Consider the following 19,379-nt stretch of genomic DNA (forward strand, 5'->3'; position numbering starts at 1 on the left):
ATCAAAGATCTTTTGGGATTGACCTTTTTTTTTTTTTAAGATAAAAATTATCCTGGGAAGATTGAACCTATTAAACATTAACATTATTGCTTAAATGGATGATAATCATACTGTTCTTTTTATCACATAGGTTTGTTTGGTTTTTTTTTTTTTTTTTTTGGTCACTTCTTAGTCATCAAGCAGATTTGTAAGGCAGATTACTAAAGAAAAGTTTTAAGTACTTCCCTAAGATGAGGCTCTAAGAAAACCAAGAAGCAAAATTTTAATATAGGATGAGAAGATGGAGAATAGGGGAAGTTTAGCATCTGATCTGGAGTCCTTGCAGGGTTTATAACTAACAAAAAGCCTTGTATAGAATGGACAAGCTCAAAAAAGCATTTGCTGGTTGAACCATTAATATCTGCTGGATAACTCAGTCTGTAACAAGGAAAGAGTTAGTGCTTCTCTATTCTGTCCCAAGAATAAAAAAAAAAGGCATGTACCTACTATGTGATTTTGAAAGGGAGGAAAGCTCTTCTGCCACCACTTAGCACCAACTACTCCGAAGAATAAGGGACAGCATAACATGTGGCCTTAGAGATCCATTCCATAACTATAAACCTTACCTGGCAATTGACATCCATCTGTCCATTTGAGAGCAAATACTGAACCACATCATAGTGTCCTTTCTTGGCAGCTAGGTGCAAGCATGTAGAGCCTTCTGCATCCTTAAAGAGAAATAAAACAGAGTGATAAAATGTTTCAAGACATAGTCTCTTCCATCTATAAAGAACAATCAATTTTCAGCTTTATAATTATAACACAAGGCAAGTAAACAGATCTGAGAAATATGAACCCAAATATTGATTTCCCTCAAAAAATTGAAATGGTTGAAACAAGGTCAATGGACTCCACATAGTAATGTTATTCTATTCTTATAGATCTATTCTCAACTCTCTACAATAGACTTTTTGCTCAGACAATGCCATTCACAGGATGATCATACTTAGAAATTCAAGAGACTGGTGTAATGAAATTGAAAAAAAATTATATCACCTCAAACTTCAGATTTTCTTCAACTCAAATGACAGCACTTTAAAAACATTAAAACACAATGGGAAGGGGCAGCTAGTTGGTACAGTAGATAGAGCACCAGCCCTGAAATCAGGAGGACCTGAGTTCGAATCTGGTCTCAGACACTTAACACTTCCTAGCTGTGTGACCCTGGGCAAATCACTTAATCCCAATTGCCTCAGGGGGGGAAAACCCACAATGGGGGATGTCTAAAGTTCAAATTGTATAAAGTAGTAAACATTAAACCAATTTGGTACTAATTAATAAATAGAAAAGTTTAAACAGTGGAAAGTAATAGATAAGCAAGCATAAGAAACAAGTAAACTGAATAACTACATATTCAGGAAATAAGATTATAAATTCATGAGGAATAACTCTTTATTCGACAAGAAGATCTGAAAACAGTTTATAATAACTTAAGAGAAACTGGATTTAAACTAGTGTCTTATACAATAAAACATAACAAGCTCAAAATATAATAAGACCTGAATATAAAAGGTCACAAAACACACACACACACACACACACACACACACACACACACACACACACAATTTCTTTTACATTTATGATTAGGAGAGTACAGAATCAATCTTTAATTAAAACAAGGATAGAGAATATCATAAAAGCCAAAAGGGATAATTTTAATTATGTAAAACTGAACTCTTGCATAAACAAAAACAATGCAACAAAGACCACAGATTGGGGGAAAAAACTTTGCCACCAAAATCTCTAATAAGGATTTGATATGGAAGATGTAAAAGGCAATAACAAATATTGAAAAATCAAGATTCTTTACTCAATGAATAAGTGATTTTAAAAAATACTCTACAAAAAAGAATTATTAATAATTAATATGTTATGATTCTTACAAGATGCTAAGTCAGTGGAATTGATAGAGACAATGGTTGTTTGGCAGAGTGCTTAACAGTTCTCTAAATGTACTTAGTACTTATTGAGTTCCACAAGATTCACACCTTTAAGAGAGCATATATAAGCTAGAAGCCTCAACCAGGATGCACTTCAGGAAGCCCACAAGCCCACTCTCGGAAGAGGAGTCAGATTCATTCCAACTTCCACCTTTGTGCTGGCTGGAGACATTCGGAGGACGAGAGGCTGAAGCTGGCAGAGGCAAAGGACCAGCAGCAGGAACCAAGGAAAGAGATAGGCCTCTATTAAAGCTAACCAGGCCCCAGGAAAGGAGACAAGATTGGAAAGAGAAAATAAAGGATTTAGACTTTAATTCCTGCCTGCATTTGAGGCGATGATTACACTGAACTGAAAGGAAGGCTGCCTCTGGAAGCCCCCCAAGAAACCTGCTCCCAGAGAACATTAAATTTTAGAGAAGAACATTACAAACATCCATATGAAAGATGTCTTCTAATAGAGACAACTCTCAACACTAATGGAGATTAGTCACTGTTTTCTGTTTATAGTCATTCAACTTTACTATTAAACTCAGTGCAATGTCTGGCACATAGTAAGCACTATATAAATGCTAGTTGTCATCATCATCATTATCATCACCTTGTCTCCATCTTGTGCATATGGACATCATAATAAAATCTCTCAAATTCCTTGTTGAAATTCAAGTATACTATTATTTTTGTCATCATCCTTTCCCTTCTCTATGACCCAACAACTCACTACTTTAGCATGATATTAGTAAGGGACTCAAACTGACTTGTCATGATCACTATTTTCCTTTCTAAATATTCACAAAGAAACCCTTTGAATTTTCAAAGGTGAGTGATGTAAAAAGTATATCTACAAATTCATTCATTACCCAAACTTGTACTGTGTAAGGCCTAGTAACTAGAATGCACTTTAAGATAACTCTTTCTCAGTAGTTTCTTATTTATACTGAGTTTCAATGTTATCTCCATAATCAAAAGCTTTCTCCTTCAAAAAGATCTATTTTGATGATCTATGATAAAGCAGATTTGAGAATTTTGATTCCAAGCCATCCACACTTTCTCATCATATATGAATCTTATCCATGCCTTCCTATAAATATGTCAAGGCAGACCTAATATCTAGAAGCCTTGACAATATTTTTGCCTTTTAGGATACAGCAGTCAATTGCCCTGACTTTACAAACAGCACATATTTTTTTGAAAATATATTTGTTAGGTAATATTTTTATTTATATATCAAATTATTATTGCTAAAATGCCACTATCCTCCTATGTGCACCATATAACTCTCCATTTTTCCTTTAGATCACCTACAATTTGGATCTTTGGATATACTGTACCATGATTTATACTATTAATCAGGAGACTACTCATGTTTAGAATGTAGGCTTTTATAAAAGTGAACAGATGAAAATCATTGCAAGTCCTGTTCAACTAGTGCTTTGTAATCTAGCCTAATCTATTCAGGCTTACCATGTTATCCACATACTGTTCCTTTTTGAAGATATATGTACAAGTTGATTAAATCAATTTACTGTTTTCTTACACATCTCATAAATCAAGGAATACATTTAAAAAAAAAACAAACTTGTACCAGTGTAAACTGTTAGGGCCAATAAACTTCTGAGCATTTAATCAATCTCATTTAAAAGTCCCTACAGAATTTACTTATGGACACTATAAGCAAATTAGGAAAGCAAGGGACTGTTTATTTCTCAAATCTTTGGAGAAGAGGGGAATTTGTAACAAGAAAAGAAATAGAATGCAAAATGAATAATTGTGATTACATTATATAAAAAATATGCCATAAAAGCAAAACCAACACAGCCAAGATTAGAAGGGAAGCAGAAAGCTGGAGAAAATTTTTTACAACCGGTGTTTTGATAAAGGTCACTTTCTAAAATATATAAAGAACTGTGTCAAATTTGTAAGACTAAGACTACAAGTCTTTCCCCAATTGATAAAATGTTCAAAGAATATGAATAGACAATTTTCAGACAAAAAAATTAAACCATTTCTAGTAATATGAAAAAATGCTCTAAGTCATTACTGATCAGAAAAATGCAAATTAAGACAACTCTGATGTACAATTATTACACACCTCTCAGTCAGCTAAGATGACTGGAAAAAATAATGTTGAATGTTAGAGGGGATGTAGGAAAACTGGGACACTAATACATTGTTGTTGGAATTGTGACCTGATCCAAATTATTCTGGAGAACAATTTGGAATTATGTCCAAAGGGCTTTCAAACTGTGAATACCCTTTAATCCAGCAGTGTTTCTACTGGGTCTGCATCCCCAAAGAGATCATAAAGGGAAAAAAAGGACCCACATGTGCAAAAATGTTTGCATCAGCTCTCTTTGTGGTGGCAAAGAATTGGAAAATTAGTAGATGTCCATTAATTGGGGAATGGCTGAATAAGTGATGGTATATGAAAGTACTAGAATATTACTGTTCTATAAAAAATGATAAACAAACTGATTTTAGAAAGGTCTGGAAAGATGTATACAAACTGATACTGAGCAAAACAAGAAGAACTAAGAATACATTGTACACAGTAATAACAAGACTATATAATGACCAACCATGACATACTTGGATCTTCTCCATGGTTTAGTGATCCAAGGCAATTCCAATAAACTTTGGATGAAAAATTCCATCCACATTCAGAGAGAGAACTATGGAGACCAAATCTAAACCAACACATACTATGTTCACTTTTTTTATTCTTTTTTTCCTCCTATTTCTTTTTTTTTCTTCTTCTGCTTTTTCTCTTTTGTTCTAATTTTTCTCTCCCAACATGATTCGTAAGGAACTATGTTCGGGAGGATGGGGGGTAGGGAGGAGGAGGAGGGAGAAAGAATGTAGATGTATAACCAAAAAAAAAAAAAAAAAAAATTGTGTTTTTTTTAAAAAATGTGTAACTAGGGAAAATAATATGTAATTGAAAAAAGGATTTAAAAGCTCCTCAATATCTGGAGACTTGAACAAAATCAGCATCATTTCATCCATAAACAGAAGCATGTAAAGAGCTTTACTATGTATAGGAAATTTTTGTAGGATATGGATTCTGTGGGGGACATTCTTTATGAAAACGACAAAAACCAATGGTGAATGTAAACTTTCCTTTTTTATGCCTCGCTTAGTTCTGATAATAAAAATAGTAAGCAAAATAATTTAAATGGTTAAATCTAAAAATCTTATGTGATCTTAATATGTGCAAGGAAGATAATTTATTTTAAAAGAATTTAAGGCTACGTTTACTCTACTAAATCAAATATTTTTGTGTAATCAAAAACTAATATATCTAGACTGATTATTTTATTCTTTGTACTTTGGGTCATACGTGACTATGAATATATTCTACTACAGAAAAGTCATCTGATAGATAATATAATGGTATATTCAGAAAATCCCAGAGTACCAACTAAAAAAACTACTTGAAAGAATTAACAACTTTAGTATAAAGTTTGCAAGATATAAATAAACCCACATAAATCATCAATATTTCTATATTTTACCAACAAAGTCCAAAAACAAGAGATAAAGAAATTCCATTTAAAATAACTGTAAACAAGGGGGCAGCCAGGTGGCGCAGTGGTTAGAGCATCAGTTAAGTGACTGACCTCAGACACTTAACACCTCCTGGCTGTGTGACTCTGGGCAAGTCACTTAACCCCAATTGCCTGAGCAGCAAAAAAACAAACAAACAAAAATAAATAAATAAATGAATGAATAAATAAAATAACTGTAAACAGTTTATAAAATATTTGGGAGTCTGCTTATCAAGACAAATCCAGGAACTATATGAACACAATTACAAAACACTTTTCACAAAAATAAAGTCAGATCTAAACAAATGGAAAATATCAATTGCTCATGAGTAGGTCAAGCTAATACAATAAAAAAATTTCCTTCCTAAATTAATCTATATTTTTAATGCCACCCAATGAGCTAGAAAAAAAATAATAAAATTCAGCTGGAAAACAAAAGGTCAAAAAAATTAAGAGAACCAATGAAAAGAAAAATAGAGTAGAAATGGATTCATGATTTAAACATTAAGGATGATACTATAAGCAAATTAGGAGAACAAAGGATAGTTTACCAGTCAGATCTTTGGAGAAGGAAGGAATTTATGACCTGACAAGAAATAGAAATGCAAAATGGATACTTTTCATTACCTTAAATTTAAAGTTTTTGCTCAAACAAAATTAACATGGACAAGATTAGATGGGAAGCAGAGAACTGGGAAACAATTTTTATAGTCAAGGTTTCTAATAAAAACTTCATTTCTAAAACACAGAGAATTAATTTAAATTTATGAGAATACAAGTCATTCCTCAATTAATAAATGGTCAAAGGATATGAGCAGACAATTTTCAGAGAAGGAAATTAAAATCATCCATAGCAATAAAAAAAAGTTTCTAAATCTACTGAATAGAAAAAGCCAAATTAAAACAATTCTGAGGTTCCATCTCATACCTATCTAATTGGCTAAGACAACAGAAAAAAGATGATGATTAATGTTGGAGGAGATGGGAGAAAACTAGGGCAATAATGTATTGTTAGTAGAATTGTGAATTGATCCAGCCATTCTGGACAGCAATTTGGAATTATACACAAAGGGCTATCAAAATATGCATACCCTTTGATCCAGCAGACTCTACTGGATCTGTACCCTAAAGTGATCATAGAAGACGGAAAAGGACCCACATGTAGAAAAATGTTCATAGGAGCTCTTTTTATGGTAGCAAGGAAATGGAAACTGAGTGATTGTCCATCAATTGGGAATGACTGAATAAATTATAATACATAAATTAATGGAATATTATTGTTCTATAAGAAATGATGAGCAGGCTGATTTCAGAAAAGCCTAGAGAGACTTCCACAAATTAATGCTGAGTGAAATCAAGACAACCAGAACAACAATGTACACAATAATAACAAGATTACATGATGATCAACTGTGATGGACTTAGCTCTTCTCAGTAATACAGTGATCCAAGACAATTCCCAGTAGATTTGGGTAGTAAATGCCATGTGCATTCAGAGAAAGAATTATGGAGACCAAATGAAGATTGAAGCATACTATTTTTCACTTTATTTTTGTTGTTGAACTTTTGTTTCTTATGGTTTTTTTCACAATATGGAAAGATGCTTAAAACGATTATGTGTGAAAAAATTTGGAACTCAATCTTACAAATATGAATGATGTAAATTATTTCACATGGAATTGGAAAAATAAAATACTATTGGGAAAAAAATAAAGAAAAACATCTATTAAAGAATCTACCTTGACACTTTCATCAAGGATCAACTAATATATATATAGATATTACACAAGAGATGAAAGGGGAAAAAAAAAAAGATTTCTATGTTAAAAATCAACCTGGGCTGGACTTTTTGAGATGATAGTCTCATCCAGCCCTAGGACCAAGATCCAGCTGGGCCCAGTATCTCTCTCCATTTAATAAACTATTGAATTGGTCTCCTAATCTCTGTCTTGCTCAGTTTCTTTGGCATTACATTACAAGAACTAAAAGGGTTTGGGAAAAGCTTGCTATAGAAGGTGAGATTTAAATTGAGCCAGATCTTAGTAAGAATTTGAATCCAATATACTGCAACATATCCAACATATAAAGGACTGCTTGCCATCTAGGGGAGGGGGTGGAGGGAGGGAGGGGGAAAAAAAAATCGGAAAAGAAACGAGTGCAAGGAATAATGTTGTCATTATAAAGTAATCATTAAATAAATTTAAAAAAAAAAAAAAAAGAATTTGAATCCAAGATTTCCTAACTCCAAATCCTATACTCCAGCCACTGTGTCAGGCTGCATCATTACAAATAAGGAAATGAACCCCAAAGAAATTACCAAATGCATTAAATAGACATAATTTTTATTTCAACCCAGATGACTTAGCTATTTCAAGTAAGAAGTTTAACTTCTTAACCATTTGCTAATCAAAATGGGATTCATTGAATTTCCTTGGTTGAAATGAACAAAAGCCCAAATTGGAGGAATTGTTTACAAGTTGAATAGTATGATAATATCATTCCCAATATCTTTTGGAAGTTGCTCAACAATATGCTTATTATTGAATTAGTCAAAAAGTCTAATATCAAAGAAATATTATCAGGACCAAATATAAAGTTTTAAACATATTTGGGCCTAGGAAACCTAGACAATGATAGGGATGAAACTCCTTTATATCTATCTCTGGCTCATCAAAACACCCAAATGCTTTCCCAGGGATGATTTTATTTAAATCTTACATAATGGCTCATGTCTAAGGTTTATCTAAATGTAGGAAATAACAGATGGACTCAACATTCACTATTGATCAGATATGGTAAAAGTAACTTATTCCTATCCAATTAATCACCATTATTCTAAGATCACAAGGTCTGGTGACCTTTACCAGTCCCTGTCCTTGTGGCTTATTCTGCATTCATTTCTCTGGGGTTGATTGTCTTCTTGAGAGGAAAATTTAACTTCCCATATGCTACAATTATATTCCACCTCAGAAACCTAGAAATGCCTGAGAAATAATTGTGTTTTTGTCTTGAGTCTTTGGAAAAATAAAAAGATAGCCAGAGTGCAAATATGTGTAAAAAATAGAACATGGAATTTTGATTCCACAGAGAAAAGGGAATGATAGATTATAATAGTAGCAATGCTATTGTTGCTGTCAAGATACTATTGGGAGATACCCTATTTTCTAGAACTAACACCTAGCAAGCAAGCTGTGCCTTGAGCACAGTAAAACAACACTCCTTTGCACTTACTTTTTAAAACTGATGGTCCCTGAGCTCAGATAAGCTCCAAAAGGCCCAAACATGAAGCTTGCTATGAATGGACTTTTTGTAACTACACAGCTTGCCTCACTACCATTTCTATGTTATACTGTTTGACTGGTTGTCTTGCCACAAATTTATTAATCGGTGTTCAACCACACTAAAGCGAACTCCCCCACTAAGGGTGGGGGGTTCTAGAAAATTAAAAAAAAAAAATAGAAAATAAAAATCAACCTGAAAAGAAACACCTCTTGGGTGAATTGCTGAGAAGAAATAGAAAAACACTCTTTTGTTACCACAAACAGATCTATCCCCTCAGAAAAATGTACTAAAATGACATGTTTGAATGAAGGGCAATGAGTAAAATAATGATAGTTGCAGGGGAAAGATTAATAACTGAGGAAATCATAAAACAAAGAATTGTTTGGAAGGACATGGCTCTTTTCAACAATGGGGTGATTGAGGCCAGTTCCAAGGATCTTGTGATGAAGACAGCCATCTGCACCCAGTCAGAGGACTGTAAGAACTGAGTGTGGATCACTATATAGCATTTTCACTTTTTATTGTTCGCTTACATTTAGTTTTCTTATTCATTTTCTTTCCTTTTTGGTCTGATCTTTCTTGTGCAGCAAGATAATTGTATAAATATGTTTACATATATTGGATTTAACATATATTTTAACATGCATAACATATATTGGATTACTTGCCATTTAGGAGGAGTGGGGGAAAGGAGGGGAAAATTTGGAACAAAAGGTTTAGCAAGGGTTAATGTTGAAAAGTTATCCATGCGTATGTTTTGAAAATAAAAAGGGAAAAAAAAAGGAAAATAGGTTTGGCTTAGCTAGAAGCTAAAAGAAAAACAGAATTCTGATGAATGAAAAACTGGTAGAATTTGTCTGAATTGACCGGAAAGTCAACAAGAGCTTTGAAACTTTCTGGTTTAGAGAAATTGCTTATCACTGAACAAATGCAGAGAATAACTTTCTAAGGATCCTGTTAAAAGATAGTTTCCTGAGCTAAAAGAACCTGTCATTGTTTTATCAATAGCTTTGGCCAATGAGAAAATAATAAGTACCAAGACAAACAGCTAGCATGTTCATGTGGTATGGATTATTAATTATTAAAGTCCACAGATATGAGCTACCCTGAGCATATGGTTTCTTCACTCATGACATCCAGCTAAAATTTCATGAATATATTCCAACTCTCACAAACATCATGTGCACAGGCAGATGTGACTTAAAATGTGCTAAATATCAGCATTATATGAAAATTACAAAGAAATTTTGGACTAAAAGAAAAAAATTCTAGTTTTTGATAACAGAAATAAATTTGTACTACAACAAGTGTTGCCCTTAGTTGTTATCTCTATTTGGCAAGAATATAATTAGATAGATGATTGATAGATAGATAGGTAGACAGACAGATAGACAGATAGCTGAGGAATTTTCTGAGTATTTTGGCTTTCATTATTAAGATGCTCCTAAAATTACATTGGGATAAGGTTAAAGAATACTGTTAAAAAGTTGATAACTTTCTTTTTAATCTAAATCCCATTTTTTTTTAAATGAATAGCTTATATTTATAATTAATTCCAATCTGGTATTGATTTTTGACCTTTGCTCTAATTAGTATGAACTGTGAATAGACTTGATTCAAGAATGATTTTTATGCCAATAACAAAATTTTCCTGTTTAGATACTATTTCCTATTGTGACAATATTTGGTGTTTACCATGTAAGGTTTTTTGACTCTTCTCAGAGAAAATATTCAATTGCTTATATTTAACATATATTGGATTACTTGCTACGTAGGGAAGAGGGGAAGGAGGGAGAGGAATTTGGAACACAAGGTTTTGCAAGGATCAGCATTAAAAAATTATCCATGTATATGTTTTGAAAATAAAAAAGCTTTAATAAAATAAAAAAATTAAACAAACAAACAAAAAGAAAATATTCAAGAAACAGAGCCATAAAGCTTCCAATTAATTTATAAACAAATGGCCTAATTTTTTAATCCCAAACCATATTTTTCAACATACTATTTCCTTCATGGCCACCTTTTCATTTAATTCACCAAGTACCAAGGCAGATGGTAATTACATTTAAAATATCTTTTAAAAAAGATAACACAGGCTCCAGAAATTCAAAGGAACCTAAAAAACCCACTGATATAACTAGCATCTAAGTAAGAAATCTCATTATATAATATATGTCATCCGAGCCTTTTCTTGAAGACTTTTAAGAAAAGAGAATCTACTATATTCCCAAGGCATCCATCAGCTATAAGAAGACAGTAAGATTTCACTTTTGGACAAGTATTTACCATTAGGATGTTTTTGCTTAAGTGAAACATAAATTTACCTCTTTGCAACTTCCATCTATTTATTACTTCTAATTCTATTTTCTGGGGAAAAGCATAATAAATATAATCCACCTTTCAAATAACTTTTAAAATATCTGAGGAAAAAGCTTTAATGTTCTACTTAATTTCCTCTTCTCCAAACTAAATACCTACATCCTCTTCAATTGATATTCATTTCGCAGGGTCTTGCGGTATTCTTACAGTCTGGTTGCATTCCTAGGAATTAAATACTACCAATTTATCAACGTCCTTTATAATATGCAGCAGGTAGAATGAACATATTATAATTGTGATCTGACCAGGATAGAGTAAAATGGAACTATTATCAATTTAGTCCTGGACATCATTTCTACATTATTAACTCACATTAAGGATGCAACCCACTAAAAGACCTAGTTCTTTCTCAGATTAATTGATGCCCAACTCCACAAATCTCTTGGAAAACCTAATTTTTGAAGCTAAGTATAAGATTTTATCCCAATAATTTTATCTTAATCATTTCAAATAATAATTATAATCTATAAAAATATTTTTGAATGATGATTCTGCCATCCATATTAGCTATTGGTTCTAACTTTGTGCCATCTGCAAATCTGAAAAAATTTGCGATTTATGTCTTTAACCAAGTAATTGATAAAATCCAGCAAGGTCACCAAGCCTATTCTTGAAGATCTCCAGAAAAAGAGGATCCACTAGATTCTTGAGATGTTCCAATGGAGACAATCTCTAAACTTGATATTAAATCATTAATGACTGCTCTTCGGGTCCAACTAAACTATTTCCAAAATCTATTTGTAGCTGCAATAGTTTTTAGGCCAGGAAAGATAGTGGGCTCCTGATGTATAATTCTAGTCACCAAGTTATGTAGTTGTAATTAGTCTCTTTTTAAAATAGAGTTCAGATGGAACTGGTCCAGGGAAAAGTCATCATATCATTATTTTAATTTTCTAAGGACTACTATACAGATGGATAAAATAACTACTTTCTGTAGTTCAATTTTTATGTTTTTAATCTAATGCAAAAGTTTTATCCAGAATTAAACCACTTTAAGTTACATTCAAAAAATGCAGTCATGCACATCTGTTGTAAGCCTTTAACTCTGCTCAGTCTATTGTTGCAGATTTACATTAATATTCCCATAATTTTCTTGGCTATTCACCAATAATGGATACTCACTTTGTTTCTAGTTCTTTCTTACAATAAAAAAGGTTGCCACAAATATTTTTTAACATAGAAGTCCTTTCCCTTTTTCATGAGTTCCTTTCAGGAAAAAGATTAATAATAATCACTAAACAAGAATAAAAGAAAATGCAGTTACTACATATTAGGGAGGGGAGGCAGCAGTGAAAGGAGAGTATATAGTTCTAAAATGTTTACCAGACTAGTGATAATTTTTTTTACAGCTCTATTAACAGTGTATCAATGTGCCTACCTTTCTACATTCTCTCCAGTAAATGTTGTTTCTTAAGATAATGATAAATGTTAAGATAAATGATAAATGGGAAAATTGGGATACTAATACATGGTTGGTGAAGTTGTAAACAGATCCAAGCATTGTAGGATTAATTGGAAACTCTGCCCAAAGGGCTATCAAACCGTGCATACCCTTTGATCCAACAGTGTTTCTAGTGGGTCTGTATACAAAGAGATCATAAAAATGATCCCCCATGTGCAAAAAATGTTTGTAGCAACCCTTTTTATAATGGCAAGGAAATAGAAAATAAATGGATAGCCTTCAGTTGGGGCATTGGCTAAATAAGCTATATAATATGAATGTAATCGAATATTATAGAAATAATCAGCAGGCTGATTTCAGAAAAGCCTGTAAAGATTTATATGAACTATGCTAAATGAAATGAGTAGAACCAAGAGAATAATGTACAGAGCAACAAGATTATGTAATGATCAACTGTGATGGACATGGCTTTTTTTCAACAATGAAGTGATTCAAGCCAATTCCAATAGACTTGTGATCGAAAGACCTTTCTACATCCAGAGAGAAAACTATGGGGACTGAACATGGATCATAACATAGTATTTTCACTTCTTGTTGTTTGATTGTTTTTTTTTCTCATTTTTTCCCCCTTTTGACCTGATTTTTCTTATGCAGGACAAATGTGGAAATATGCAAATATTTAGCCTAAATTAGATTACTTGCTATATAAGAGAGGGAGTAAAAGGTGAGCAAGGGAAACAAATTTGAAACACAAAGTTTTATAAGGGTGAAGGTTCAAAACTATCTTTTCATGTACTTTGAAAAATAAAAAGCTATTTGTATTAAAAAATAAATTAAAAGTAAAAAATTTTTAACATCTATTCTCTTTTTAATTTTTTTTGGTCATTTTATCAATTTATCACCACAAGTTAGAAATTTAATCCTTTTCATTTACTTTTTGGTAGTGTCTTGCAAGCATTTTTTTTTCCATTTAGTTATTGACAGTGTGGATTGTTTTCCTTAAGAATTGCATGGAAATATCCTCTGATTACACATTTATGAAGTAATGGCTATTATTCACATATATTTCTCAGAAGAAATTTACTATAAATTACTGTTTTCTTCTAAGTTTAATTGCACTGATTTTGTTTGTGCAAAAAGTTTTTGATTCTATATAACTAAAATAATTTTATTTCCTTTGATTGTTTTTATTTCTTTTATGGTCAAGAACGCTTCCCTTCCCCATTATTGTGAAATGCATTTCTTTTCCTGGCCCTATAAATTATTTATGATGTACTTTTTAACATTTAGGTCAAGTATGCATTTGGAATTTAAGTGTAGCATATAATGTAATATTTGGTTTAAAGTTAATTTTAACAATGCTTTCACGTTTTCCCAACAGTTTTTGTTAAATGGAATTAGTTTTAAATCTAGCTAAATTCTTGGGGGCTGTTACATCATTCCACTGATATACTTTTCTATTCTTTATCCAATAACATACACTTTTAATGATTTATACTTTCATTCTTGAGCACTTCCCATCCCTCCTGCCTCTCCATCATACCTTCCTTCTCCAATTTCTGAACTTGTTCACATGAGGAATATATAATATGATATATTATTGTATAATTTAACAACATATAATGTATCTATTTCGTTCCATCTCTTATTTTTTGTATGACTTTAGAATACTGTGTATCTTTCCATAGTGCTATTCCAGATATCCTTTCTTGTCTAATTTATGCTATGATATTAAACATTTCTATTTAAATTAGGATGGCAAGTCTGCTTTGCCCACTACTAGTTTATCTAGCTATATTTTGTACCTCTGTGATCAAACATCTGAAGATAAAGGATCTGTTGCTGGATTAATAAACTGGTTGCTGAGTGAGTTAAATTCCCTCAATTAAAAAGGGAACTTAAGGCACAGAGATTAAGTTACTTAAATCAGCTGTTCTAAACTCCAAAGAAACTGTATTATTTACTACACTACACCTGATCCTTTACATTTACATTATCCCTATCTTCTTTTGCTTCAACCTCTAATGAGGAGGTAAAGCTTTTCAGGTTTATCAGATCATACTGATCCAATTCCCTCAAATTCCCTTTAAGTCTGACTGTTCTCTAATCTTAAATCTTGTTTCCTTTTCTACTGCCATTAAGTACCAAGAGCTGAAATAAACAGTACTGAGTTAAACATCAGAACACACTAGAGAGAAAAGATGGAGGTCAGGAAGAGTTGGGAAATAGAGCTTTTCAGGCTTGAGGAACAAACAATGCAAAAACAGGTAGCTAGGAGAAAGAGTAAGGAACAAGTATGTGGTAAAGACCTTTAAATGCTACAAGAGTTTGTATTTGATCTGGGAAGTAACAAAGAGTGATTAGAATTACTGAGTACAGAGGTAACACAGCCAGCCCTAAGCATTAAGAAATGCATCTTCATGGTTATGTGAAAAATGGAGGTGGGGAGATTTGAGGAGTGCCAACTAAATAGAAGACTTTTGCAAAAGATCAGGAGAAATGTGGTTAAAAAAAAAAAGTAAACTAGGGAGATGGCTGTGTGAATAAAGAAAATGGAAAGTATGCCAGAGACATCACATAAAGAAAGAAATGATAAGATTTGGTAATTGGTTGCTTGCTAAGTTTCTTGCCCTACTAAGTCTTAACTTTGCACTATTCCACTCATCTACTCCTTCACTCCAATACATACGCTAACTGAAGCTGGAGAACATCACAAAATCATACTAAATGTATTTACCACAAATTTATGTTACATAACCTCAAATGAGCTCTCATTGTATCAAAGCAAATCATTCACACCTCTGTATTAAACTCCCACTAATCACAAAAACTCCTCAAAATCTTTTTATCCCTCTTTAAACATCTCATGACCTGTTCTACCCTCCTGGCTAAGATTAGGGCCATTTATAAAAAACTCCCCTTCTACTTTCCTTCTCATCTTACCTCTTCTTTCACTCTATCTTACAAAATGAGATAGTCCTTCTCTTCTCCATGGCAAACCCCTTTACTTGCAAAAGTGATCCATTTCCATCCTGCCTCCTCCAGTAGATCATTCCCACTATCCCCAATCTCACTTATCTTCAATCTCTCTTTGAATAATGGCTGCTTCACTACTGCTTACAAACATGCTCATGTCTTCCTGTTCCTTAAAAAATATTCTCTTAGGCCATCCATCCCTCATCACTCTCTACCCATATTTAACCTTCATTCTGTGCCACAAAGCTATTTCAGAGGGCAATCTACAATAGAAGTCTCCATATGATGTAGTTTGTTTGTATGATTCTTTGCATGCTGTCTCTTCCATAACACTGAAAGCTCCTCTAGAGAGCAGGGGCTGTTTTTTTGTTTGTTTAAAGAAAGGAAGTAAGAGAGAGAAAATGAAGGCAGTGAGGGCTCCTCTTCCCACACTGTGTTCCAGCTAGACTGGCCTTTTTATTCTTCATATAATATTTCATCAAACTTTTCTCTGCCCTAGCACTAACCATCCTACATCCTGTCTTATCTCCATCTCTTAAAATTCCTTTTTTTTCTTTGAAGCTTGGATTCTGCTTTTTCCTGACATTCCCAGTTCTAAGTGTTCTACACAAATACACACTCATATGCACACCTGCACTCACCCATCCCTTGACTTAAATACTTGTTTTAAATATACTTATGTATGTACATTTTATCTTTCCCAATACAATGTAAGCTCCCTGACAACAATAACTTTCCTCATTTTTTTACCCTGTATTTCTAATACATTCCACGGTGCCTAGCACATTAAGTAGACCAATAAAGGATGGCTCATGGGATGATCTCCTACAATAGATTTTGTAACAAATAAACTGAAATTCTCTTCACACTAATTCATAGGTTCATAGATCTGGAGCTAGAAATTAACTCAGAAATTATATATAATCTAAATTCCTCATTTTGTAAATAAAGAAACTGAAGACCAAAGAAATTAAGGGACTTTACATGGCATGACTATGACAAAGATTTCTTCTTGTTTTCGGGAATATGGAAATTAAAATATTAATAGCTAACAACAACAAAAAACTTTAAAATTAAAATAATGCTTTACATATATTATGCCATTTAATAATCACAAGAATATGGTAAAGTAGAGATACCAGTTATTATTATTCCCATTTTATACAAAGGAACAAATTCACCAACCTCTATAATTGCCTAAGTATAAACTGCACAGTCTTTACATTTAGCTGCAATTTATGTCTTTTGGTTTCCTTCATGGCAAATATAAATATTATTTTGGCTGAGTGTCTTCAGTAATATAGGAACTCATTAGTCATCTTGGCCTCAATTAAGTTTCTACCATGTGCACAAACCTGTATTCAATGCTGAAGGACACACACACAAAAAAATGAAAACAAAAATCTTGTGGGGAAAAGGGAGGGAGAATGTAGAAGGAGATATGGCATATACATATGTATGGTGGTTATAAAATAGCTATAACAAAAATAGTATGTGATGGGATAATAAAAGACACAAAGTATTATATGAAATACAATGAAAAATCACTCAGGATTTAAAAGAGGATTACAGAAGGCCTCAAGTAGATAGAGGTAAGTCAGATGAAAGCTTATTTTTCTTGTTGTTCAGTTGTTTTAATCATGACCGACTCTTTGTGACCTTATTTGGGGTTTTCTTGACAATAATACTTTAAGAAGGGTTTAAGTGATGTGTTCAGGTTCACACAGCAAGTAAGCCTGTTTTGAGGCTAGATGTGAACTCATGAAAATGAGACTTCTGACTCCAGATCCAACATTCTACCCACTATATCACCCAACTGCCTAAGATGAATACTATACTTTGCTATTCAAGCACTGAATAAACAACCTAAAGTTCTGAACCAAGGTACTTTCCACTTTAGAGCCCTGTAACTTAATCCCTGGCAACAGCCCAGCTTTGTAAACTGTGGTTTGCAACACTATATGGAGGTTCTCATTACTGAGCATAGGGGAGAAATCACAAAATTATGATATTATAAGCAAATGTTTGATTAGTACACCTATTTTTATATATGTGATTAGGGGGTCACATATAAAAATTTCTCAGGTGAAAAGAGGTCACAAGTGGAAAAGTTTGAGAACCCCTGCTCTATGTGACATGAAATTCTTTTAATTTCCTTGGAAAAATCTACATATAAGAACCAGAACTTAATAATCATACCTTAGGATCTACCAGTGCTCCCGCCTTGATGAGGTATTTTACAGCATCCAAATGGTTGTTTTCTGATGCCTCCATCAGTGGGGTTCTCTGGTCTTCTGAACAGGTGTCAATGTTAGCACCAGCCTATTGAAACAAATGACAGTGGAAGATTCAAGCTTCTTTTGATGGGAAAGAGAGAACAAAAGTGAACCAATCAGTATTTAATCTGATTACAATTATAGTGCTGCTGATAGTGGTAGTAGTGGTAGTAACTGCTAATTTTTGTGTAGCACTTTAAGGATTGAAATGTGCTATCTACATGTTATTCTAAATTTTCATTTGATTCTCAGAACAATCATATGAGGAAGATAATATTAGTATACTTATTTGACAGTTGAGAAAACTGAGGCCCAGAGAGGTAATGTGACTTGCCCAGGGTAATAAAGATAAGTATGTGCTGGGATTCAAATCCAGATCCCCAGTCTTCAAGGGCAGGACACGCAGCCTCTACTTTAAGCTACATCATTATCATAGGCTTATTGGTTCATGGACACAGGCTGAAAGGGGCCTAAAGAATCATAGTAATAATAAAAAATTGATAGGATAATGAATCCACGCCCTCTAATTCCAAATTCAGGACTTTTTTTTATTATAACATCATAAGGGATTTTAAAACTTCTAAAATAATATGGAAGAAAAAAAGATTTATATTGTAAATGACAAAGATGAACCTGAATCAACATATGACAGATGTCCACGTGGCCAGACTCTGCAGCTGCATGGAGTGGGGTTCTTTTATTCTGGTGCTCCATTTTAAAGTTAGGATCAATCCCATCAACTGTAAAATAACCATGATTTATTGATAACTTCATATATTACATATATTTCATATATTACAACTTCTGCTGTATAAGACAGCTAATATTTCTCTATACAACCAAGTTTAAAAAAAAAAAAAAGCCTGCCTTTGTCTTGAAAGCTATTGTTATTGTTAGGATAAGGGAGGAGGATAGGGAGGGAACAGCACTGAACCTTTTTGATGAATATCATCATTCCAATATGGAAACTTTCAATGTGAAAACATCTTCAACCAAAACAGATTGGCAATTCATTTATAACTGGAAGTCTCAATCAATCAATTAGCATTTATTAAGTACCTCTTATGTACCAGGCACTGGACTAGACATTCAGGAAATAAATACTCTCCAGAGTTTATATTCCATCAAAGGTACCTAGTACACTGAACACTTAAATGACTTGCACAGCTAAAATGTGTCTAATCCTACAAGAATCTAATTGATTTTTGCCTTATCTTTACCTCTACCCAACCAGGAAGACTTGCCTACTGAGTCTTACCCACACTGGGTGCCAGCCTGTCATATCAGTAGAACTCCTAAGTACCTAAAAGGAAACTGAAGCTGTGAGCATTTTTGTCATTTGTCATTCATTGATACCCTGAAGGTAAAACCAACTTCCTCATCTATTACTCTTATCTGTATTAATCTTCAATGGCGGCAGCCACCCCCAATCTACTCTGTTCTAATCCCTCATGTAGATTCTCTCTCATCTTTATTCTCCTGTGTTCTGTTCCACTTCTATAAGACTGTTACTGTAACCTCTTAAATAGTTTCTCTG

General features: G+C 33.1%; 1 protein-coding gene across 9 annotated transcripts in view; it reads right to left on the reverse strand.

Annotated features, from left to right (window-relative positions):
* The window catches only part of EHMT1 (euchromatic histone lysine methyltransferase 1), a 281,129-nt gene that overhangs the window by 72,185 nt on the left and 189,565 nt on the right, over positions 1-19,379 (reverse strand). For all 9 annotated transcript variants that reach the window (XM_051976841.1, XM_051976843.1, XM_051976840.1 and 6 more), the window contains 3 exons: positions 18,476-18,582; positions 17,766-17,888; positions 606-707 (listed from right to left, as the gene is read on the reverse strand). In XM_051976841.1, the coding sequence (XP_051832801.1) occupies positions 606-707; positions 17,766-17,888; positions 18,476-18,582 (332 nt within the window). The remainder of the gene's footprint in view (positions 1-605; positions 708-17,765; positions 17,889-18,475; positions 18,583-19,379) is intronic.

The sequence above is a fragment of the Antechinus flavipes genome, chromosome 2, assembly GCF_016432865.1.
Source record: "Antechinus flavipes isolate AdamAnt ecotype Samford, QLD, Australia chromosome 2, AdamAnt_v2, whole genome shotgun sequence".
NCBI lineage: Eukaryota > Metazoa > Chordata > Mammalia > Dasyuromorphia > Dasyuridae > Antechinus > Antechinus flavipes.